At 39.5% G+C, this 25,636-nt stretch overlaps 1 protein-coding gene across 3 annotated transcripts in view; it reads left to right on the plus strand.

Annotated features, from left to right (window-relative positions):
* Window positions 1-384: 384 nt before the first annotated feature.
* PIAS2 (protein inhibitor of activated STAT 2) overlaps window positions 385-25,636 on the plus strand; it is a 39,468-nt gene continuing 14,216 nt past the window's right edge. For 2 of the 3 annotated variants that reach the window (XM_063295851.1, XM_063295853.1), the window contains exons 1-5: window positions 385-525; window positions 12,476-12,950; window positions 17,378-17,462; window positions 24,866-24,916; window positions 25,022-25,112. In XM_063295851.1, coding sequence (XP_063151921.1) covers window positions 502-525; window positions 12,476-12,950; window positions 17,378-17,462; window positions 24,866-24,916; window positions 25,022-25,112 — 726 coding nt within the window. In that variant the 5' untranslated portion in view covers window positions 385-501. The remainder of the gene's footprint in view (window positions 526-12,475; window positions 12,951-17,377; window positions 17,463-24,865; window positions 24,917-25,021; window positions 25,113-25,636) is intronic. The other variant, XM_063295854.1, reaches the window with a different exon arrangement.

Genomic DNA, 25,636 nt, shown 5'->3' on the forward strand with positions numbered 1-25,636 from the left:
ATTCCATGCTTTCTGCAACAGTTTTCTGGGAGTCCAAGGTGGATTAAGCCATACAGTAAATTCACCAAGTAGTCCGACTTTACTCAACATACCTGGTTGCAATGTGATTGGCAAATTTATGGCTCAGGGTGTTAGCCAAACTGAGCCATATGTAATGTAGAATTCCTACAACAGCATTATAGCGTTAGGTGGTGTTGCCACATATTGCAAACGGAGGCCTCAACTGAGAGGCCTGCCTGAGGCCACCTCAGCAGACGGGCGCGCGGGCCGCCGAGGAGCCTTTTCTCCGGCCCCGCTCGAAAAGGGCGGGAAAGCCGCGCGCGCCAAGCCCCGCCCCTCCTAACGGCCGGCGCTCTCCGCAGCGGGTGGGCGTGGCCCCGGCGGGCCCGCCCCTCGCGTCACGCGGCGGCGGCGGCAGCGCGGCGACCCTGCAGGATGGTGGCGGCGGCCGCGGCGGCGGCGGTGCCGGCGGCGGAGGCTGAGCCAGGCGGCGGGTAGAAAATGGCGGATTTCGAGGAGCTCAGGGTGAGCGCAAGCAGCCATCCCCACGGCGGCGGCAGCCTGGAGACTCCTTCCTTCCCTCGTGGGCCCGGGTCCTCTTCCTTTCTGCCTCCGGCCGCGCGCCCTGCGGAAGCGTCGGGCCGCAACTCCTTTCGACCAAGGCTCATGGGAATTGTAGTCCGGCGCCTCCGCGCCGCACAGGGTCGGGGCCAAGCCGAGCGGCTCGCTCCTCCCTCCCCCGGCGGCAGCCTGTCCCTGTCTTTTCTCCCGACCTCCGTTTCCTCCCCATCGCCTTCCGACTACGGCGCCCATCCTCCCCTCCCTGCTGGACCCGTCTGGGCGGGAGGCTTCTGAATGCTCCAGAGGAGCCTCCCAGCGCTTCAGGGAGCGGCTGAAAACAAAGGGAAACCCGTGTCTTTAAAAAAAAACACAGGAGGGGAGCCTGGGCTGAACTTGCTGGCCTCACCTAACCCCCCCCCCCCATTTCCTAAGTCACCCCATCACCCCTCCCTATTTTACTAAGTCACCCCTCGCCCACAGCTTCCTCAGAGCAGCACCTCCTTTTGTGCCTCTCTCAGGACCTGCCCGGTTCGGCTTCACCTGCACCCCCCCCCCGCACCAACTGATGGGCATCTGCGTCCCTCCGTGGGCTGCAGCCCCGGAGTCACCCAGCCCATGCTTCTCCCCTTCCTTTCCATCCGTTCTTCCCCAGCTCCTTCCCAGCCTCTCTCTCTGCTGGGGTTCGCTCCATGCCACGCTCTTGTGGCCAGAGAAACAGACTCAGCTCTCACTTTCATAAAGAGGGATCTTTGGAGACCACGCTAATTTTTTCCTGTGCCTTTTGTCCACTTAATCCCTTCTAGTATCCTAATTCTGTTCTCCCTTTCTCTGCAAGCTGCCTCTTTCCCCCTCCTTTCTCATGATGGCCCTTTTCTTGAGAAGCTTCTGCTCTTTCCCCATGCCGGGTTTCATTTTCTCCGTTGAACCATGGAGAGCACCAGGCCCTCTGTGAGTGTCAGGATACATACATACTTACTTAAGAGGCAGTCCCATCTGTTGTTTAAAAAAAGGCAAGGTTGGGCTCTTAAGCTCTGGCTTTACTATTGGAGCCCTGATGTGAAGATACTTTCCTGAAGGAAACTGAGATCCTTGATAGGTAATCTGCCTTTGAATTCATTATTCTTAGATACGAATTGCTGGGCTGAAGATAATAACAGATGGATTGTGTCACTTGAGTTAGCAACGGGTAACTATGTTTTGTGGATTTCACTATGCCGCCATCTCTTGTGTTACTTAGGACTTCAAACTCATAGTATTTGGTTTTCTTTTCTGTCCTGGAGCTGATTGAATTGGGGGAATGGACAGGGTCTGACTTTTTCTAGTTGTGATTTTATTCTGACATGTTAAAGTGACACCTTTTATGAATACAAATCATTTTAGTGTTGGCCAGAGAGAGAAAGAGAAGTGCAAGTATGGTTTGAAAGAGTCTTCTTGAATTGCTGGCTCCTTACCCCAGGATCTTCCATTTAATTTAATTTCAGTATTTCAGATGAATTTTTAGCATTTGTGGCATAGCCATTGGAAAGTTTGTTAGCCTCAGATAGGTTAAAAAGGGACATTAAGATGTTGCAGTTTAACAATACTCTGCATGTGTGCTCAGTAGTCTTATCTGTGAGAATTTGAAATACGTTTTTACATATTTGGTTTCTCCCTCCTTGGAACTTTCTCCCATCAAGCATTAAGTGGCAATCTGACCTATTCACGATTGATTGACCAAATAATATAACTGATTTCTCTGATGGATGAAATGAAGAGATGGTTATTTTGTGTTGTAATGTAAAACACCTGAAATTGTAAAACTGTATAAATATTTCCACTCATTGCCTTTGTCATTTACCACAGTGCTATGATGGCCATGCAATGTTTTGGAGAGAAAATGCTTTGGAGTGATTGCAGGTATGCACGTAACACCTGTCAGCCCCTCAAACGAAGTGAGACTTTTCCCAGAATTGCACTGAGGCTATGGAAGGTGGCCATATAATCCTGGGAAAAGACACAGCTTCTTTAAGGAATTGATGACAGGTGCTGCAGGACTACCCCTGTACACTGGGAAACACTGGTTTGTCTTCAGATTGAAAGATTGCACATAGCCCAAATAATATTAAACCAAAATGGACCTGAGCTCAGGCTTCATAAGATAGCAAATATAAACCCCAAAACTCCAAGGGGAATAAAGTTCAAAAGTCACATTAATATGTGTTATTATACAGGTAGTCTTCACTTAATGACAGTAATTGGGACCGGAATTTCTGTCACTAAGTGCCACAGTTGTAAAGTGTGACATCACGTGACTGCACAGCTTACTGACAGAAATTCTGGCACTTGTGGTTGCTGTTGTTAAGTGAATCCCACACCATCGTTAAGTGCAGCATCGCATGGTCGCCATTTGTAACCTCCTGCTGGCTTCCCCATTGACTTTGCTTGTAGGAAGCTGGCAAAGAAGGTTGCAAATGGGGATCATGTGACCATGGGATGCCACGATGTCATAATTGTGAGCCAGTTGTCATGCACCCGGATCACAATCATGTGATCATGGGACACTGCAACAATTATAAGTAGAAGGACCAGTAATAAGTACCCCTTGTGCATCGCAGTTCGAATAGTCACTGAATGAGTGGTGGTTAAGCAAGAATCACCTGTACTTAACGGTTTTCAGAGGAGTAAAGAAATGCTTACATTTTCAGTAAAACAAGAGATTTGACAATTCAAAGCTGGATCTATTATTGCATAAGCTTTCATAGATCATAATTGACCTCAACAGATGCAATTCATAAACTTCTGATGATGTGATCTGTGATAACAAATTGGCTAGACTCTAAGATGCTGCAGATTCATTATATTGTAGAAGTCCAGTAACTTGTGGTTTGTTGTTCTAATATAGATTTTCCATGTTTTATAAAAATTTCCAGATGGGTTTATGGTGCTGGTCATCTAAAGTTTTTTTTGAAGCCAGGGATTGTACTTCTTAAAAAAACAGATATTTAATAACTGTAGTGTGTGTATCAGTGACATCATTGGAGAGGGATAGCTAACATTTTTGACCTTTTTTCTAATGGGCTGTAGGTTTCAGTCAGAATAATTGAGTTAAGCCGTCTAGAGATGTAATATGCCTATTTCACATCTTAATTTTCTAAGGCTCTTTTTTTAAAGCAGTGAAAGGTAGAGACTACAGGTAGTCCTCGCTTACTGACTGCCTTGTTAAATGACCATTCAAAGTTATGATGGTGTAAAAAATAGCTTTGTGACCAATCCTCACATTTACAACGGTCACAGCGTCCTGTGATCATGTGATTGCCATTTGTGTGCTTCCCAACTGGCTTCAAACAAGCAGAGTTCATGGAGATTGCAGAAGTAAAATTGCGAGTCATGGTCATGTGATGTCGCGCTTAATGACCATGGTGATTTGCTTAACCGAATGGGAAGTGATGTCGTAAGTCCATCAGGATCACATGATTTTCAGCTAAGCAACTGTGGCACTTAGCCGTCAGAGTTGTCGGTCCCAATTGTGGTTGCTAAATGAGGACTACCTGTAGTGCTGAATGTTGCTGGGATTTGGGGGCTCAGGATCATAAGAAACACATGGTCCAGGGTTTGCTTATCCCTGTTCAAAAACAATTACATGGGAGGTTCCTGATTCTTTTCAATTGGTGATTTCATAGGGGGCATATTTAATGGTGTGGAAGCATGTTGTGGGTGCTCAGAGAAAATGGTCCTGGGGGTGGGGGAATGCTTATTCATAGAAAAACTAATTTACTGAAGAATAAATTAATGAGGCTGTTCCAGCCACTTCTCACTTCCCAAGTTACTCATTGTTAACCGCTAGCTAGCCTTTGCTTTTTTTTTTTTTGGTTAGTTGTGCACTTTTATAAGCAAAGCACCACTGCCAGTTTTTATTTCCTAAGAATGTTTACAAAGCCTGTGTGATATCCAAGGAAATGATTATGGTTCTAGAGATAGATGCTTTATTCGAGTAATCTTAAACTGCTTAAGAAATAGAATGGGTAGGGGGCCTGACTAGCAGGAAGAACACTTTCTGTGGTCTCCTTGATCTCTGCTAGCTTGGTGTCAAGATCCCAGAATTATGTTGCTTTGGCAGAAGTGCTTCTTTAACATCCTAAAATTTAGAAACAGAGGTTAGATGGTATTGTTTTGAAATAAGTTAATGGCTGTCTAGAACTCAAGTGCATCTGAATGTATGTATGTATGTACAGGAATTGATTTAATTCATTACCTCTTAAATTTGTTCTACTTTTGTTGCTACAAATACATTCTGTATTTTAATCGTTAAGCACATTGGTCTATAGGTGTCCCTAATGTAAGAAGGTGATGCATGGAAAATACTGTGGGTTTGCCACACCTACCTGCTTTGATATGCTTTAAGTATGAGTCCATTTTCTGAGAACCTTGCCAGTCACTTTGATCACACTGTATACCAGTACCTATATAAATAGAGCTCTAGAACTATTCTGTCCTAACAACCAGGAAACACACTGAGACAATGAACTGGTCTCTAATATTTATTGCTAGTACTTAACAGGAATCCTAACAAACTGAAGAAGCGTGGGAAAAACCCCCAAGGGTTAAGGCGGTCCCGATCTGTGTCTCTTTGAATGGCTGAACAATTCATCAGTGCTACGCATGCGCTTGACAGTCTGGATGGGAGCCCCCTGCTCGCCATCCTTACTCATGACATATTCTGTGATTATCTGAAGATTTCTGGTTCCCCACAGAGGTTTGCATTGGTGGCAGATCTGTGTGCACTGATGAAGTGAACTTCCTTTAGTTGTATTGACTTGACCCTGAACTCTGCATTTCCTTTAATGCAAAAAGATGTAACCTAAGAGTCTTCAACCTAACAATGCAGGAAGCAGCTGTTACGATTCTGAGACAAATCGTTGGTCCATTTAGGTTAGTTTTGTAGTTCTAGTTGTTAGATTGAAGTCTTTCCCAGTTCTGTTGGAGTGGCAGGAATTAAATTTGGTTTGATTTTGTAATTCGTTTTCACCATCTTGGACTCTATTTTATATTTTACATTTTTATATTTATATGTATTTATATTTTATTGTTTTAATGATATTTTAAATGTTTATCTTTTATTGTTGTAAACTGCCCAGGGTCGTTGCATAAGAGATGGGTGGTAAAGAAATATAATAAATAAATAAATTCGTTGTTGAATAATGGTTGCTGTAGAACACAATCTTTGATTTATGTTGTAGTAGAGTCCTTTAAGTTCTTGGGCTCCATAATTTCTCAAGACCTAAAGTGAACGCTTAACATCAGAACTATCATCAAAAAGGCACAACAAAGGATGTTCTTCCTGCGTCAACTTAGGAAGTTTAATCTATCTCAGGAGCTTTTGGTACAGTTCTACAGAGGAATTATCGAATCTGTTATCTGTTCTTCTATAACTGTCTGGTTTGGTTCCGCAACCAAGCAGGACAAATATAGACTTCAACGGATAGTTAAGTCTGCAGAAAGAATTTGCAATCTGCCTGCCTTCTACAGAAGACCTGTATATTGCAAGGGTCAAAAGGAAAGCGGAGAAGATATCTGCAGACCCTTCGCATCCTGGACATAAACTGTTTCAACTTCTACCATCAGGACGGCGCTACAGAGTACCATATGTCAAAACATCTAGACATCGAAACAGTTTTTTTCCTCATGCCATTGCTCTGTTGAACTCCTAATTAATGTAGCCTGATATAATGATGGACAATGTATGGTAAGACGTGACTGCTAAGATGTGACTGGTAATGCTCTGTTGGATGTGAACATATGTTGGACAACAGATGCAGTATGCTGTCCATAAATTCTCCTTTTAAATATAAGTGTGTGTTGGTTGATAGCTGTAGTGTTATTTCTTTCAATTTTTTTTTCTTTCTTGATTGTATGGTTTTAGTAAATAACATTGTTGCTTTATTGTTATTTTTGATGTTGTGTAGATATGTTGAGAGCCCTTCCACCAAAGTCAAATTCCTTGTATGTTTGATCATACTTGGCCAATAAAAGTATTGTATTGTATTGTATTGTAAGAGATGGGCAGTAAAGAAATATAATAAATCAATAAATTTACTGTTGAATAATGGTTGCTGTAGAACACAGTCTTTGATTTGTGTTGTGATTTTTTTTGTATTGGGATACCTTACTTTTGTCGATTGGTAAAGTATTAGGAAGAGAAAACAAAATTAGGTAACCTTGGGTTAAAAGACTGTGTATACCTCTTTGTTAATTAGATACAGGGAACAGTATTTTGGCTTAGCCTAGAGATCCTAGCTTGCATAGAGTAGCATGGGCATGCTTGAGATAAAACTGGGCTGTGGTTGCACTTGTGACATAAGTGACCAAAGAGTTATTTATAAAAATAATAAAGACGGGATAGTAAGTAAGTAAGTAAGTAAATAAATAAATGTGACTTCTACTATCTTTCCCATTATCTGGGGATACTCCATGTGAGACAAATACCCTATTCTATACTTTCTCTATTTTAATAAAAAAGCATTATATGAAAGCTTTGATTATTATTAATTGTCATTAAAATAATGATAGATAATAGATTGACAGTCTTGGTATATGGAAGATTGCAACTGGGAATGTAAGAGGAGTATGATAGAGCATGAATTAGCAAATGAAATGAGTGAAGATAGATGAGTGTCTGAAACAAAAACAAAAAAAAAGGAAGGATGTCATAAATCTCACTGAAGATGGTCCATATGGTAATGGGAAGTTGATGCATACATGCAGGGAAGTGAAGGTGTAGGTTTTATCATGAATTAAAGAGCTAAAATGTATGTCAGAAATTGCATTTTGTCATCTAGTTGTTGCAGGTGCATATGCTAGAAGGAATACATTGATCTGTGAGAGTTGTATGTTAATAATGGGAAAAAAAACAGAAATAAGAACTTGAGAAAATAATGTAAGAAAAGCAAAATGAAAGTTGAACAACTTCAGGAATAGAAAGTACGGCACTTCTGGTGGGAATTCATGGCAAACTAGACGTCTCCAAGGGAGTGGAGATGACATTGCAGCAAGATCAGCAGCCAGGCAGTGTTTTATGGCCGGTCAAGTCTGTCTGGACAAAGAAGAGATTGTGAGATCGCCCACTTGCACTCCAGACAGCTGCTCCCCATGAGTAGACTGCAGGAACTGAGGTTTCTGCAGTCGGCTTGTGAGTTGAGCGTGTGGGAGTCGAGGGATTCCCACCAAGCTCACAGCTGCAATGTAGCCTTACGGACACAAAGTCCTGCCGAGCCTGATTTTTTAATCGTTTTTGGAAATTGCCTCTTAACCACTTTTCAACTATTAAGAACCTTCCGATCGACAAATCTGATATCACACATTGGGCGAATTTACTTTAATCCTTAGCAAAAGAAGTTTTAAAGATAAGTTTAAAGACATTAAAAAACTTTTTTTTTAATAAACAGCAAAAGGGTGATTAGAACGTTGATTTTGGAAAGTTATAAATGGACTAAGGGTACAGATAGATTTGAAATAAGATTTTGAAATTAACCATGAAAATCCTTCCATTGGGAAAATGCTGTTGTTTTGAATTCTCAAAAGAAGACATGATAGGATGGCAATCTGAACATTGAACAGTAGAGGGAACCAGAAGGGACGAAAGATTACAATTAAAGGAGAAGAACACTTAAATTTGACTCACTAACAGAATGGAGCAAAGTACTTTAATACTGGACATATTGGAGGATATTTTTGAACTTTGGATCCAGCAATTAATTTTAGAGTGTCTGCCTCTAAAGATAGATTGTGTTTAAAAGAGGTTTTGGAAAAGGAACAACTTTACCGGATAAGACTGAAACTGATCTGAATGTGGATTTAATAATAATAAGCTATAAGAATGATATGGAAAAAGATGCTACACTGACTTTACAAATGAAACTGGCTGGTGTCTTAATAATTACAAGGGATACACAAATGCCAAATCAAAAGAGTGACTTGGATAATTTTATTGGATTTACAAAAGAGATTTGTTAAAGTTCTGAAGGATTTTGTGAAAAGGGACAAAGAAAAAATGAAAAGAAAACAAGCTCTAGGATATTATTTGAAGGGATTGAGGATTAAGATTGTTAAAAGTAAAAGGAAAGAATATAAAATGGGTTTATTTGATCAAAGTTAAAATAGATACATTATTTCTGCTAACTCTTAATGGACTTTTGCTGACCAGGACTGAAAGATGAGGTTTTAAGGATCTGTTTGTAAATAAGAGTTGAGATATGGGATGAAGAGATTGTTGGTTGTATTTTAAAAGAAGCTGATAATTTGTTAAAATTGTTGTGACAAGGGGGAAGTTACTTCTTTATTTCTTTTCTTTTTCTTTGTTATATTCTTTTTCTTTTTAATTTTTTCTTTATATTATTTTTTTCTTTTTCTGCACTTTGTATTTTTTATTTCTTTTCTTTTTTGTAGTTTGTATTAGTTTTTATCTGTATATCTGTAACCTTTAATAAAATTGTTATTAAAAAAGGAATAGAGAGTACACATTCTATATTAAAATGTATTAGAAGACATTAATCTCCCAACCAAACAATGAAAAGTGGATGTAAGGAAAGAATGTGGAAGCTGCTTTGAACAGCATGAAAAGAATGTTACAGAGTGTTACAGGAATGTGTGGCGCTAATGTGAAGTATGAAAAAGGATAATTGGTGGACCTGAGGCTGAAGTAAAATTGCATATAAGAGAATCCTGGAAAAAATAGACAAATAGAAAAATATTATGGGAAAAATATTATATAAAGAAAAAAGGTTTGATTCTACTGCAAGTAAGCCAAACTTCCCTCCCCTTGTCCCCTTTCCCCACAAACTATTAAATATAAACATAATTTCAACATCCCAGAGCAGTCCAAATTGCCTGGTTAAATTAGAAGAACAACAGAGAAACATCAGATACAACACGGCAAATTCATATAAGCCATCTCAGAATACTTACTGCAGTTGGTGTAAGGCTTTAACATATTTTGCTATTCTTTAAGCCAGAGTTTGTTAGGATGAAAGGCAGGAAATGCATGTTTAGAACATAATGGAGAAATACGGATAATTAGAGGAAAATAAGGAAATTTTACTTTAGATTTTTAGCATTTTCAAAAACCAAATCAGCTTTAACAGAAATACTTCCAGGAAGAGGAGGAAGAAATGCCATATAGCCATCTTTTCTTAATATCCCTAAATGTATATATTTTCTCCCTCAAAAATAAATAGACAACCTACATGTTTTGGTATATTTCCATTTTATCCTCCACAAAATATATCCCTCTTAGAACAATTGCTTTGAGAAGTTGGGTGTTGGCTGCCCACATACTGTCAGATTTTTATCATTATCATCTGAATTTAATCCAGAGTTTAAAAGTAAAGAATCGTTTTGTACCTTACAGCAAAATATAGAATTAAATTAGGATGCTCTGAACGATCCCCTAATTCTCTGGAACAGATTTTGATAGTGTGGAGAGAGGTGGAGAATTGTCCTCTCTAATTTTACTTGTGGGGGTCTTTCTATAGATGGAGATTTATTTATTTATGTAACATAGAATACCCATCTCACAAGTGACTCTGGGCAGCTTACAAGACTAACAAACAATACCCTCCCAAACATGACCCCCCCCCCCTGTGCCAAGGATAAACGGTTAACTGTTAACCACCCATAATAGCAGAGCTCATCTGCACCCTGCTATACATAGGGTCAGGACTTGGCAGCAGCTAACAACAACAACATCTGTACCCTGACCCAAATGCCTGGGGGAACAGCCAGGTCTTCAGTGCCTTGTGAAAGGCTAACAGGGTTGGGGGCATCTGAATCTTGTGGGGTGGGGGTGGGAATGCTGTTCCACAGAGGAGATGCTGCTACTGAGAGGGCATGACTCCAGACTCCGGGGTCCAACATGATGACATTGTTTAATAAAAGTAACTCGGAGCATGCCCTCTCAGCTAGATCTGGTGGAGTGGGCAGAAGCATTTTATGTCTCTGTAATGCCAGTTCTCAGGAAGTGTTTAAGGTCGGATTCTGATTGATCTCCAAGAAAGGCAGATTTCAGACTCGGGTAGCTTCCCAAAAGCCCTGTCATTCATTTGCTTTTGCTACTCAAACTTTGCTCCTAGGAAGAATATTCTAGGCCTGGGATGGGAGTCCTCCAGCCCTCCAGGTATGGATGAACTACAAGCCTTGGTAGCCCAAATTAGCAGGACCTGTGATAAGGAATGCTGGAAGTTGTACTTTGGAGGGGCAGAAATTGGCTTTCGAAAATGGTGGTGGAACAATAGAAGCCTGTTGTGGTAGCTAGTGCAGTTGGATTTTATTACTGAAAATTGATGCATTGACTTGCTTTTTTCCCCAACTCTCTGTAAAGCTAATATTATATTTTAAAAGTGCTACATTTTAAAGAGCAAAGTGACAAACTAGAGCATACTCAGAGGAGGGTGGGATGGTGAAGGGTAAGGAAACAAAATAAATATTCAAAAGAGTGGATATGTTTAGCCTTGAGAAGATTTAAGAAGGTAATATTGTCTGTTTTATTTATTTATTTATTTATTTATTTATTTATTTATTCCCATGTTTATTAAGTAGAATGCCATCTCAAGTAACTCTAGTCTGATATTCAAAGGGATGACTGTAGGTTAGCTGATATATTTAAGCAGATTGTACAGCTGTCTTTGAGCTGTGCTGTAATCACAAGTTTCCTGCATGGAACAAAAGGATGGACTAAAAGGAGGTCCCTTTTAGGTGTAAAATTCTACAATAATGTAAAAAAAATTCCTGTTAATTTTGCCAATTGTAGTCTCACCTAAGCAAAGACTATTTTGCCATCTAATGATCTATATTTTCTATAATGTAAATACTGTATTGCCAAGCACTAGCCAGGTGCCAGATGATTGGTTCTTTTTAGGATCCAGTAAGTAAGATAATTTTAAGCTTTATTGTTAACTGTAGCAGGCAGATTAAACAGAAACATAAAAGCAGAACACATAAAAGCATAACATACCAAACAAGATGATAACCAATCTCCGTTCAGCTGTAGGGAGCCCCAGTGGAACAACAGCGGAGAGACCCCAAGCCAATTCACACAACACCTGATACCAGGTCTATGTTGAAGCTCCAAGCTCAAGGGGCAATATCAGGGTCTTGTCAAATCTGGTACCAAAACCTCATTACCTTGTTTCCATGGTACTGAGATTGCAGGACCTGATCTTGGCTAGATGGTGCACCTGTCCGTCATATAAACTGACAGAATCCTGGAATGTAAACCAAGAACCTGGGAACTGTACAGATAACCTTGAGGTCCTTTTACAACTGTGTGAAGATTCCTCCCTTCTCTTTATTTCCCAAGCAAGAGTGAAAAACAAGCCAGCTAAACATTATTATGACTCAGAATGAACTCTAAGCTTCTAGTATCTTCTAATATGAAGGAGAAATTAAAAGATGTCACCATACAATGGTCTTCTGCAATATCACTACAAATATGTAGTTATTGTTTCATATAATATTAGAGTGTGAAACAAAAGCGGTATAGTAACCAAAAGTAGCATTTGGAGTTTTACCTGTGTTATAAATAAATCTGTCACATCATTGGAACTTATGTTTTACTGAATTGCTGTCATTGTGGAGGTTGTGTTGCTTGTTCTATGAAAAATTATATTTATTGAGAGGATTAGGGATAATGTATGTGTGGACACAATTTAAGTAGGGTTTTAACCACATCACAGTGGTAATACAATCAGTGTTTCAGTGACTAAATTGGATGAATCAAAAGAAACTAAATCTTGAATGTTTCATTGGCCATATGTGGTATGACATAGGATTATGATGTAAATAAAACTTTAACATCTTTACTTTAACTTTTTAACCCAGGGCTATCAGTTTAATCTGTTGTTGCCCATCATTTCATATATTCTTGATCTGCTGTTTCTCCTAGAATATGGTATCAAGTTTTCGGGTGTCTGAACTGCAAGTGTTGCTGGGTTTTGCTGGACGTAATAAAAGTGGGCGCAAACATGACCTCCTGATGAGGGCATTGCACTTGCTGAAGAGTGGCTGTAGCCCAGCAGTTCAGATCAAGATACGGGAACTCTACAGGCGCCGGTATCCCAGGACAATAGAAGGTCTTTCTGACTTATCTGCTATAAAGTCTTCAGTTTTCAACTTGGATAGTAGCTCTTCTCCAGTGGAACCTGATTTAGCTGTGCCCGGACTGCATCCAGTTCCTTCAACTTCGGTCACTCCTCAGTCTCCTTCCTCTCCTCTTAGTACGGTGCTACTTCAGGACACAAAGCCTCACTTTGAGATGCAGCAGCCACCTCCTTCAGTTCCTCCAGTGCATCCTGATGTTCAGCTGAAGAATCTCCCATTTTACGATGTACTTGATGTTCTCATCAAGCCTACCAGCTTAGGTAAAGTATGCTAAAATATATGCATTTGATAGGAAGATTTAGTCAGGACCAAAAATGAAGTGACTAAAATGAGATGCCATGCCAAACTGGTTTGCCCTGACTATTGTTTCCAATCCAAACAAAGAATAGCTTAGAATTGTTTGGTTGTTAGTGTTCCATCTGATCAGCACTCCCATCTCTAAGTGCAATAGTCTTTAAAGGGGGAGCTATAGCTACAGTATGGTGTGCCAATATGCACATAATGAAAAAAAAATTAAATATTTTTAAATATCATTGTATGTTTGAATTGTTCCTGTGTGTAGCTTCTCTCAGGGCTGTAAATAAAGTAGCAAATGAAGCTGTGCAATGTTCCCTTAGTCTGCATGTTATCTGAGCTTGTAACCGAGGAGAGTTGTTAGAGTGGAATCAAAAAGGTAGTTCTTTTGTACAGGTGTGGGAAAAGGGTCTGTGATTTTCAGCAGTCTGTGAATCAAAGGTCATGGTTTGCTCAGGAAAACTACATGTTTCATGGACTACAGTAGGCTCTTACCATTCAGTCATAGAATTGCAAGGGACTTTGGAGATCATCCAGTTCAGCTCTCTTCTCTGTCCAAGATCCATTAGAGTATCTGTGAGATATGATCTTTTGGCCTTTGTTTGAAGACCTCTGGCAAAGGAGAACGTACCATGTCATGAAGTTCCTCCTGATGTGTAGTTTGAACCTTCATCTCCATAGTTTTAACCCAGTGATTCTGGTCCCGGCCTCAAGGATGCTGGCTAATAAGTCCACTCCCTCTTCTATGTGGCAACCCTTTAGGTACTTAAAGACTGCTATCAGATCTCTTCTTAGGCATCTCTTCTGAGGGCTAAGCATACCCAGATCTTTTAACCTTTCTTCATAGGAATTGGTTTCCAGACCCTTCAGCATCTTGCTTGAATTTGTCACAATCCTTTTTGAGCTGTGTTGCCCAGAACCAAACACAGTACTTCGGCTGGGTGGAATGGAACAATTATTTGCCCTAATCTGGACTTTGTGCTCTTGTTAATGCACCTTTGTGCTCTTGTTAATGCTTTTTTAGCAACTACATCATAATGCTAGCTTATGTTTAATTTGTGGTTGACAAGGACACCCAGATCTCTAAGCATCCCCTCAATTCCTTCATTTAGATAATTGATAAAAATATTGAACAGCACTGGGTCCATGACAGAGTCCTGTTGCCCTTTATTTAATACTTCTCTCCAAGCTGAAGTAGAGCCATTAAGAGTGTACTTTTGGGGTATGGTCATTGAGCCAACTGTTAAGTCCATTTAACAGTAGTATCATCTAGCCCATATTAATTAAAAATATCATTAGGCATTCTGTCAAAGGCTTTGTAGAGGCCCAAATACAGTATGTTTATGGTATTCCCCTGATCTACCAAGCTTCTTTTTTTCTTAAGATGAAGACTTTATACATCATAAAGTACTAGTAGACTATCACTACAATAGTATATAATGTGACATCCTTCCCAGAATGCTCCTTGTAGCTTGAAATACCTGGACATAATTATTTGTCTGCATGCATTAACCATTATAAACATAACAGACCTTTTTCATTCTGTAGTTTATTAAGCTAGTAATTCTATCAAAGAAGGAAATGAAGTTAGTCCGGCAAAATTTGTTTGTGACAATTCCCATGCTGTTTTTTAATTGTAGCCTGCCTATCCAATGCTCACAAACAGGCTGAACCTTCCCCAGGATAGATATCAGGTTGCCGTGTCTAGTTTTCTGGGACCTCTCCTCCTTTTTGAAGATGCAGACAACATGTGCTTTCTTCCAGTCTTCTGGGACCTCATCAGTCCTCCAAGAGTTTCCAGAGATTACAAGAGTGATTTTTTTAAATTAAATTTTATTTATTAATAGTGAAATACAAACAGCCACCACACCACCAACAGAAAAGAGGTAGTGATTATACACTGAAGAAAAAAAACCAAAATATAGTGATTAAAATAAATTAAAAGAGACAATGAAAGAAAATGAATTAATAGAAAAAGAGATCCATATAATAATTACAAATAATAATATAAATATTATATAAATATTATAATATATATATTATATTATATCTAATTAATATATAATATAAATATTATAAATATTATAATTTAATATAACATTAATTCAAACTTAAAGCTTCTAATTAAATCTGGACCATACAGAGACATACTGCATTATCTTCTCATTTTTAGAACAAAGAGACTTCAAAAATCAATAACTAATTCATATGCTGGATCCTTTCCTTCAAATCAGGAGGGCAAGTTTCTCAGGAGAGAAATTATCTTCTTTGCTTTGCCCCAGGCTTCATAAAACCAAAGCTCTTCATAAACGCCAGCCCTCAGAGCCATTACCTAGCCCCAAGTTAGGGGTCTGGTTTACCACCTTCCTTACCTACAGTACATTGTTCTAGCGTGCCAGATGCTGTTCACCTTGGAGACCTGCTGTACATAAGGGTATGGCCCAGCGTTACACACACACACACACACACACACACACGTTTGAAGGACTAGTGAGAGCTTCCTGGGTGCCACCAGAACCACAACACTTCCCAAGGCATGAGCCCTTTTCTCAGGGCAAACCTATTTCAAGGCGCCCTGCCCTTCACAAAGAAAAGAGAACTCTCCCAAGGAGCTCCCACCAGCTTCTCGGGGGTACCTCTCATGGCACCCATATCTGCAATTCCAGATAGTGGATCTGAATCTGATATTTTTATAATCAGCCGAGGACAACAGAGGCCGTTGTCCATCCTTTCAGAACTGCTGTTCACATGGAATGCTTCATCCTTCAGAGTTCTTGTTTGAATATTTCCTATACTACCAAGATCTGCAGCTACGGCTGCTCTCCCCGGCCCCATGCCCTCGGTTTCAGTGCCCACTGCAGCAGCCTCCTTGTTGTGGCCTAGCCCAGGTATGGGCCTGACCTCCAGTGCCATCCGTTTTCAGAGCCAGTTGATACCAATTGATTGACTTGGTGGTGCAGTCACCTCTGGCAGTTCCTTCAGTATTCTGGGTTGTAATCCATCCAGGCTTGGAGATTTTAATTCATTTAATTAGTTCCTTCTTCCTCTCTCTTTGTCTGTTTTAAGCTGCAGTTCCCTCATTCCCCAGTGATCCACGATCAGCTAGGCTTCAATTTCACTTCTGAGAGAAGACAAATACATGTCAGGAATTAAGAGCTTTTTTGTCATCATGTTCACTTTCTCCTTGCAACAGACCTACCCTTTCCTTGGCTTTTCTTTTAATTTTATTGTTGCTTTTGGCATTTTTCACAAGCCTCAGCTCATTCTGAGCTTTGGCTTTTCTGATGAGTTCCTACAGTTTCTGCAGACTACCATGTATTCTTTTGTTATGTTGTCCTCTGTCCACCTGCTATAAAGTTGTTTTTTCTCTTTAGCATTTTTGAAAGCTCTGCATGTATCTATACTAGAAATCTAAACATAAGATTTCTCCCCTTTTTCCTTCTTGATGGGACTGTTTTTATGTTCATTATCATAGAGTTTCCCTCATTCCCAGACACTTTTCTCCTTAAGGATTTGAAGCCATTGGATCTGACCTGGCAACCCTGCATTGTTGATCAGAATTTACTCTTCTGAAATCCAGTTTGCAGGTCTTTCTCAGTTTCTCGTCTGGATATTACAGATGCATTAATAACATTCATACATCCTTTTGTTTTGCTATGTTTTGGCTCCTAGGTCTGATTTTCTTCCTACCATGTTTTAACTTCCTTCTTCTTCCTAAGCTTTGTTTCATCTCTTCTTGCATGTAACTTGCTCCCCCCACTTCTTCCTTGTCCTGCTATCAGCTGGCTGGTTTCACTTTTCTTTATCTGATCCTGGGGAGGAAATGGTAGAACCAGCAAAGCCTTCAATCCAGAGTTGAAGGAATATAAATGATTAGGGAAATTGAGGAAACACATTTGCACCCTAGAAATTAATTTTGAAATTAGCATAGCTCTGAATGTGCTGATTACATTGTTGGAAAACAACTGTTTATTAGATATGTCATTAAAAGTTTTTATCCTACATGCTTGAATAGATACAAAGAGTTCTTTACGTAGACTTGTTTAAGTATTTATTATCAATATAGTTTCTTAGCCATCTGTAAGTAGGGAACACTTTTCTTAGTTAATACTGCTTGCAACTTATCAGCTCAAGTGCAAATCTGTCCTCTGTTATGATTACTATGAAGTTGTGAACTTAACAAGTTACTGAAGAATGCAAAATACAGTGGTTTTGTAAAAGGATAGAACTACATGAGCTGATAGAGCTTTCTCAATAGTGATTTGATATTTATATGTTCAAGCTTTACTGTGCACTGATAGTTCCTTGTAAGGTTCCATGTTTTTGTATCAGTCAGAAGAGATCCTGCTTTTCCTGTATTTAGCTCAAAGATCTTTTCTCTATATCTCTTTAGTACAGAGCAGTATTCAGAGATTCCAGGAGAAGTTCTTTATTTTTGCTTTAACACCTCAACAAGTCAGAGAAATCTGCATTTCCAGGTAATAGCAGAAAGCTTGGGCTGAATTTCCTTGTGTACAATTTCATATGACGAAAAACTTTGACAGAAACTACTTTAGACATTTTATCTCTCAATACTTGCTGGGTATTTGGCAGTTTGTGAGTTCTTTCAAAGCAAAATCATTCTTTCCTTATCTTGTACTAAGTTGCCCCCACCCCCAATGTCTACAATTATACATTTCAGACTTTTATTATAAAAACAAAACTTTAAAAACTAATTATGGCTGTATATGCTTTGAAAATCATTCAAAGCAAACTAGCACATTTTTGCTATTAATTAAAACAGTGCTGTTTTTTGTAGTCTGAATGAGCTTGAAAAATATTGTGGCTCCTTTAAGAAACTCACTCATTAAGGCTAATGCAATTTTTAAAGGAGCTGCAGCTTTATTTAATAGCAGAAATGGGTTGGTCTCACATGAGGTCCAAACCCCCTTTTTTCTGAATTATATTCCAAGTGTGCACAACCTAATAAGATTTGTCAGAAGTAAAGCAAGTGAAAATGTGTTAAAATTGATACAGTTAACAGCTTTTACTTCAGATTTTGGACAGATGCATTATATCTGAAATTTGGTGAGAACTCTTAATTGGTGTGGTGGGCTGTGATTCAAATGTTACTGAGGAATTCCCAACTCTTTGAAACCCATGGCAGTAACTATTTGATCCATGCATGCTGCATTTCTTTCTGAAGCTAGCAAGGAGCCTAAACTGTTTACAGAGGATTCCAGCAGATTTTTTATACACAATGTCTGTTCTTTAGTTATAGAATATTTCTTCCATGAACTCAAACTATAGCGTAATTGGATTAGTAGGACATTTAGTATTTTGTTGTTCTGCAGGATACCTGGAACTCCTTCATTTCTGTCATAGAGAAAAAATGTATCATGATTACCTGTATATGCTGTTTGTTAGAGATGTATACTTAGAGGTGATATGTACATATTGAAATAAAATCAAAATTAACCATTAATTCATATCAATTTTTATACAACTCATGTTCAAGAAAACAGACTGATACACTGAAAAGAGTGAACAATATCAACATAGCAAAGCTGAAATCTAGGGACAGTTATTTCCCCAAAAAACTTTCTGGTTTTTCATCATGGTTTCAGAGATTCACAGCGATGGAAATGTGTGCCTGTGCATATCTTTGTTGAAACCTTCTAAGCTGAATGTTTTAACAGGAATCATCCCCAGAATAGTCCCTGAACACAGTTTTAAGACATTTCCCTCACTACAACTTTGACTGCCACAGAAACTCTGGAATGGTGGTCTCTTCTTCAGCAACATTTTTCAAGCTCTCATTTAATATGGCCCTTTCCTTGTTTTAAAGGTTATTTGTTCCTATCTGTCAGCTCAGGTTTATTCTTTTATTTTACATTTTAATTTATCCTCACTGAGGTTTCTTGCTTCTGCCAGTGGGCATTTTTACCCCTCCCGATGGTGTTTATGGCCTTGAATTTCTGTAAATGTGTAACATGTGGCAGTAAAGTTCATCCTACATATAGGCATCCTCTTTGTTTGAGCTATTCAGAAAGGGGAATATTACTTACTAAGGCTTGACGACAAGGGCAGAATTCAATTATATGTCCCTGTCCGAAATGTGGGGAAGAGACTTATTGCAGTTGTTTGATCCAATTGAGAACATTACTCCAGAAACAAGCATTCGAAATAGGAGACACTGCCAAGCCTCCTTGTTCTACTGCATTGACACAATGAATACTGGCTTGGATAAGAGACCCCCATACCCTTCCAGGGCAATTTTTGAGATCCAATTTGCTTCCAAGATTGTGGTATGATTGTGATATGTATTTTAGACCCCTATGTATTTTAGACTCAGTTTGGGCCACAGGAAAGGACTTTTATCGCCAACTTGTAGTAGGTAACTTCATACTAAGCTGAGCAATCCTAATAAATTGATGAAGCATTCTGCTCCAGTTTCAATAGATCTAATAAAAAAAATGAAGGAATAATGATCACTGTCAATTAATATTTTGATTGGTTGATAATGTGCCATCAAGTTGGTGTTGACTCTTAGCAACTGCTAAAATAGATCTCCACGATGAACTGTCCTGAACTTGGTCCTTTAGGTCTTCTAACAGTGCACCCTTTGCCACTGTAATTGAGTCCATCCACTTGCTGGTGGTGGTCTTCTCTTTCCTTCAACCTTTCCCAATATTAAAGTGTCCAAAGTAGGATAATTCAAGCCTGGTCATTTGTGCCTCTAGTGAGAACTCTGAGTTAATTTGTTGGATAGTCCATTTGCTTGCTTCCTTGGCTGTCCATAGTATTGTCAATACCTTTTCTATCCTGCCTTCTCAAAGTCCAACTTTCATAGAGTGTCACAGGGAATATCATTGCCTGCACTATTCTGATCTTTGTAGGTGTTGACCCATCGTGGCATCTGAATATCTTTTCCCAGGCCTTCATGGCTGTTCTACCAAGTGCTAGTCTGCAGCATATTTCTTGACTGCTTGTTCCTTTATTGTTGATGGTTGATCCTAAAAGGCAAAAGCTGTCTATCACTTCAGTATCGTGTCATTTCTAAGGCTGGTTGTTGTATCTGGTGTCATTCATTTATCATCTTTATATTTAATTTTAATCCCATTTTTTCACGTGTTCCTTGACTACTACTATTAGAGCTTGAAGATCCTTTGCATTTTCAGCTATCAGAGTAGTGTCATCAGCATAGTGCAGGCTACTGATGTGTCTTCCTTCAGTTTTAAAACCTCGCTCCTCTTCCAATCCAGCTTCCCATAATATACAGTATATTCAGCATACAGGTTGAATCATTAAGGGGTGAGTGTACGGCCTTGCATTGAATATTAGGGCATTGAAATTTGGCCTCTACAACTTACAGAGATGATGCAAAACATCAGGATGGACTTGTATATCTCATCTCACTCAGTTAAACAGATCACTTCTGTACCTAATTCCCCATATTCACAGGTACTATCTGAGCCATCAGCTGTGCTAGGTTGCTCCTTGGACATTGCCTCGCCAAATTTAGTATTTATCTCTTATTTGTTCCCAGATACTTTAGCTGAGGATAAAGTTCCTCTGTCACCATCAGAATATGTGTATCATACATAGAACAGATACTTCAGATGGTTCAGACTTTCTATCTCCAGTTCAGGCAGGCCATGCAAACAATAAAGGATCAGTCTTTGATGTTCATTCAAACACAACTCTTCTGATGGCAGTTACCAGCATTGGTAAAGACCTCTTGTGACTCATAGGCCCAGCCATCATCTAAATTTAATTATTGTGGAGGCAGCTCAGTCTCTACAAAGCAACAACAAATTCATTCTGCCTTCACAGATAAAAAAGGCAGGAAATTAGATTAGAAAGGAAGGGATACTCAGTAGTTATCATGCTTTTCTGTATGACATGCTACCAAGTGTGCCTCTCCAGTTACCCCCTGTTTCTGGTGACTGTTTTATTCCTAGTTGGCCAAAGGTAAGAACAACTGGCACAAGTTTTCTATAACCAAGGGTCTCAAGTTCTTGGACAACAGATCAGTACTGCACAGCATGCAGAGGAATAGGAAGTGATGGTTGCATCTATAGCTCTGCTATTTAAAGGGTACTGTTTCTTTAGTATGAAAGCCAAAACTATTCTGGATAGGATGCAGTGACTTTGAGTTACTGCACACAGTATCATCTTGATAACTTGTAGTGTCTTCCTTGGTACTCCTGAAGCAGGGAAGCAGTTTCCCTGGAAGCAGGAAAACTTCATCTAGCTATTTGCTACCAGACAACAACACAAATTATTTCAAATCATACAATCTAAGACATATGAGACTTAAAATCAGAAACAGTCCTGGCATTCTAGGCATTATTCTTGACTCCAGGAGTCTGATTCCGCTTTAAGTCACAAGTCTGGTGGTTATTGTACACTGGGAGGATATTACCATGGGTCATAGAATTTCAGCTATCCCACCATTCAGTGGGTATTGATGGATGGTGCTAGCTACCCCCCCTTTTGAAAAACTCTGACATCGCTGCAGAAGGAAACAGTAAAGCCTGACCCCCTAAGTCTTATAGGGACCATATATTTCAATGTTCTAAAGAGACATGGTGTTATGTGTTTATCCTCAATCTATACCCACGCCACCTGGTTCAAAGTAACTACCATTGAGTTCTGTCCTGCTACTTTTAAGGAGATGAGATTAAGTAAACCTTAATGTTTATTTTCACATAGTGTAGTTCCAAGGGACTATTAACTTCTTTGGTTCATGTGAGGGATCTTTCACTTTTAGTTCTGGGTGTGCCTCTTTAGCCTAGCAACAGGTCCTCTTGTCTTTATTAAATACATGGCCCTGATAATTGCACATATCCATGTCCAAGGGAGTGTTACATTCCCCTATAATTCTTCACAATCCCTTTTCTTTACATTCCCTTTTCAATCAGAATTATAGGACCATATTAACAATACTCTGCAGCCAACTTCTGATTTGGAACTACAGATTAGAGCTGCATCTTGCTTCAACCTCAACACTTAACGCTGTCAGCTCAATATGTGAGTCCTTTCCTCTGGCAGAATGGGCCGTGGCAGTCACTACTTTAGCATTGTCTGTTCTTGACACTGTCAAGTGTTCCAGCTCACAGCATCCTGTTCCACAATCATAGCTTCCCCTTTGCTGATTTAGACATATATAGCCCTTTCAGGCCTGGTATCTCAAACATGTCCCTCATCTGGAGAGATGTACTGATATTTATTGTAGCAGGGTTTGCATGTTTCCATGCTGGTTAATAGGTATAGACAGTCTTCCAGTCTTCTGGCTATCATGTCATTTACCCCATTAGACCTCACAGTCACATTGTCACTTCCTTGGGGAGATGGAGAATGCCGTACCAAGAACTACGGTTCAAGATCTCTGCTATTGGGTGATCACAACCACCACATCAAGACTCTCAAATGAACTTTTTTTTTTCATTCTTCAGGACCCTGATTCAAGAGATTTTCTTTTGACATTCTCTCGAAAATTCAGACAATGATGCATCTGAAGAAAGATCACTCCAATCAGGCCATCACAGCTCTTTAGCCAACCATTTCAGTGGACATAATACTTTTAGTGACAAATGAGATTGTACAAAGCAGACATTAGCGATCTGTTTCAAGAGTGTTGGCATCTCCAATGAATATTTTTGCCACAGCAGTCAACACTCAATGCAATATTTTTCATCAAGGATGAATTGTAGTTCTGTTCTCTTGGCCCTGATCAGGCATTTCCACCATTCATTCCCATTCAAGGTAATACTCAAGATACAAAAAATACAGCCAAATTCCTTCACTATACCATGGTGGCTGAGACCGTTGTGCTTTGTCCCTCTGCCTCATCTAGTAGGAGAAAACTTCCAAAGACTGCCAAGCCAACCAACCCTTCTCACTGTCAGTGGTGGGAAGGTCCGTCAACAAACCTTCATGTTCTCTAGCTCACAACATAGAACATATGATCAAAGCGAAACCCATAGGTTATCAAGGACATCTTAGATATGTTTAGGAAGCACTTCAGTAGTATTGCTACCTGAGAAGTGTTGAATCTGTGGACTTTTCTTCAAATGTTGTCTTTTTTGACTGAATTTATTTTCACAGGTCTTGTAGGTTTGTTAGTATTGGATAGCTATCATCTATAGCTGTGCATCAAGGACTCATTCAAGACAGCTCTCTTTTCTCAGGTCTAGTGTTTTCTAAAGCTTGCACTTTAACCTATATCTTACAGCAACAATCCTAGTCCCTGCCTGGAGTTTATCTTTGGTTTTATCTGCATTAATGAATGAACTCTTGGAGCTTCTGGCTCTTGTGCTGTTTGTTTATTGTCATGGAAAAGAAGAAAAGCATTTTTGGTTGCTGTCACTTCAGCCCACATGCCTAGCAAGCTATGTTCTCTGAAAATAAAGTCCTTTTATTATATGACTTTCTATACAGATAAGATTATTGTAGATCATATGTTAAATTTCTTCCTAGGATAATTTCCATGGATCTTGTCCTCCCTACCATACCCAATCAATAATGCACCCAATTAGATTGGCTAGACCATTTAGTCTTCTTTATTTAGACAAGCGTATTTTTGTATCTTATTGATGGACCAAATAAAGGAAAAGTTGCAACCTCCCAACATTTAGTAGATTGGTGGTATCAGCTATCCAATATACCAAAGTGACTAGTCCCAGTGCATATTTAGACCCACACCACCAAGGCACTGGTGGTGTCTGCTACATTATTAAGAAAGCACGTGCTCCTAGGTCTCCATGCAGTGGCAACAAGGTCCTTGTGTTTGACTTTCAATAAGCACTGTTGTTCAGATGTTTAAAAGGTGCTTCATTTGGAAAAGGAGTCCTATCTTTGCTCATCTATTAACATCAGCTCTCCAGCAAGTATTTCTACTTATTTCTGTTCTCCCATTGATGTGAACAATGGAAACCATGATCAAAACCAGGTTATTTACCTGGAACTGAGGTGCTTTGTTGGTCATTTGTGCATGTCCCAAATCCATCTTCCTTCCGTACTTGGTGGAACTGACCTATTCAATTTCAGTGTACTGAAGGGGATGAGCAAAAGCCTCTATAAATATACAGTAGATGAAGCTACCACCAAAATTATTGTAAACCGCCCAGAAGCTACCACCAAATTTATTGTAAACTGCCCAGAGTCCCCCATTGGGGGAGATGGGCAGTAGCGATAGATAGATAGATAGATAGATAGATAGATCAGTCTAGATTCTCATCAGTGGGACTACACAGGTGACCACTCAGAAGCCTCAGATGCAGGTCAGTGTTGGGTTCTTTAAGGTTAACATTGTCCTATGTTAGCTCACGCATAAGCCCTAGCTTCCAATTTCATGGCTTTGCAAGGAACCAAAATGAGATACTGTAGCTTTAATCCAAACAAACCAATCGATTGGTCACTGAATGTTTTACCCAGCAACATCAGGAGAAGGCAGATTGCATGAAAAAGTGGATCCTACAGGCCTGGACAATAGCAGTTAACTTGCACCTTCAGTCCTGCATGCAATTGATAAGACTGCGATAAGTAACAGTCTATCATACATAGACATGGGGTACTTAGGCTGCTGTGGCCCATTGCTTCAAATATGACAAGATTAATGTTAATAAATGTGGTCATTCATCCTCTGAGACTTCATGCACCTGAACAAGCTTGTCCACTCCCTTCAACATCGGCCACTGTGAGAGCTGGTCGTGTGAGGTCTGCAAATAACTCGCAGTATTACTGTCTGGAAAAAGCTGCCCTTATAAATGTGCATGCCCTCTCTGCTCTTTGTTGCGGTGGTGGATCATAGCACTGGCCAAAGCAAGTTTATGTTAAAAGATGGAGGTCAGAAAGATTAGATCTGTCTAAGCAGTTTCTGTTTCCATTGCTACAGGGACTTTTTGCCTGGAGGCAGAAGAGATTACACTGTGCAGGTTCAATTGAGGTGACTTCAACTTTCTTACGATAATGTGTCCATAATGCCTTCTTTAACTGGAATGAATTGTAACTGAAATTCAGCCTACTAAACAAGTTTTTCTTTTGCAAATAGGCTATGCCTAGCAGAAACAAGCTGCCCTCAAGAGGATAACTACCCCAGTAGTTTATGCATAAAAGTAAATGGGAAGCTCTTTCCGTTGCCGGTATAGTTACTTATTTATTTTTATGTATTTATTTATTATTTCAAATTATATGGACACCCATCTCAAGTTCATGACTCTGGATGTCTAACCACATTAAAAGAAAATATAAAAGCGTAAAAAACAGGAAAAAGGTTAAATATCTGTAGTCCTTCTGCCTGAAACGGAACGTCTGGTCATCCTGACTTTGTACTTAAATATCCTGGATTTAACGTCATGTAGATTCACCACTGGAATATTTGGATCTGACAAAAATTCTGTGAATGGGCAAAAGAAAAAAAGGAATCCTGCAATTATTTGCAACACGTAACTGAAAATCTTTTTCCTGATTATCTCTGCATTTCTTATTTTAATTTTCTAGTTTAGAAGAAAAGGGCTGGAAAGACATATTTTCAGTGCTACCTATAACTCTGCTTTGTCATAGTAGTGTTTTGAATAAGCTTGTAACTCCTGATGCTTGAGAAGCGTTGTGCCTTTTTACTCTCCCCAGATATGTTGTTAAGTCATAAGGACTGCAGCCTGTTCTG

The sequence above is a fragment of the Candoia aspera genome, chromosome 2 (genome assembly GCF_035149785.1).
Source record: "Candoia aspera isolate rCanAsp1 chromosome 2, rCanAsp1.hap2, whole genome shotgun sequence".
Classification (NCBI taxonomy): domain Eukaryota; kingdom Metazoa; phylum Chordata; class Lepidosauria; order Squamata; family Boidae; genus Candoia; species Candoia aspera.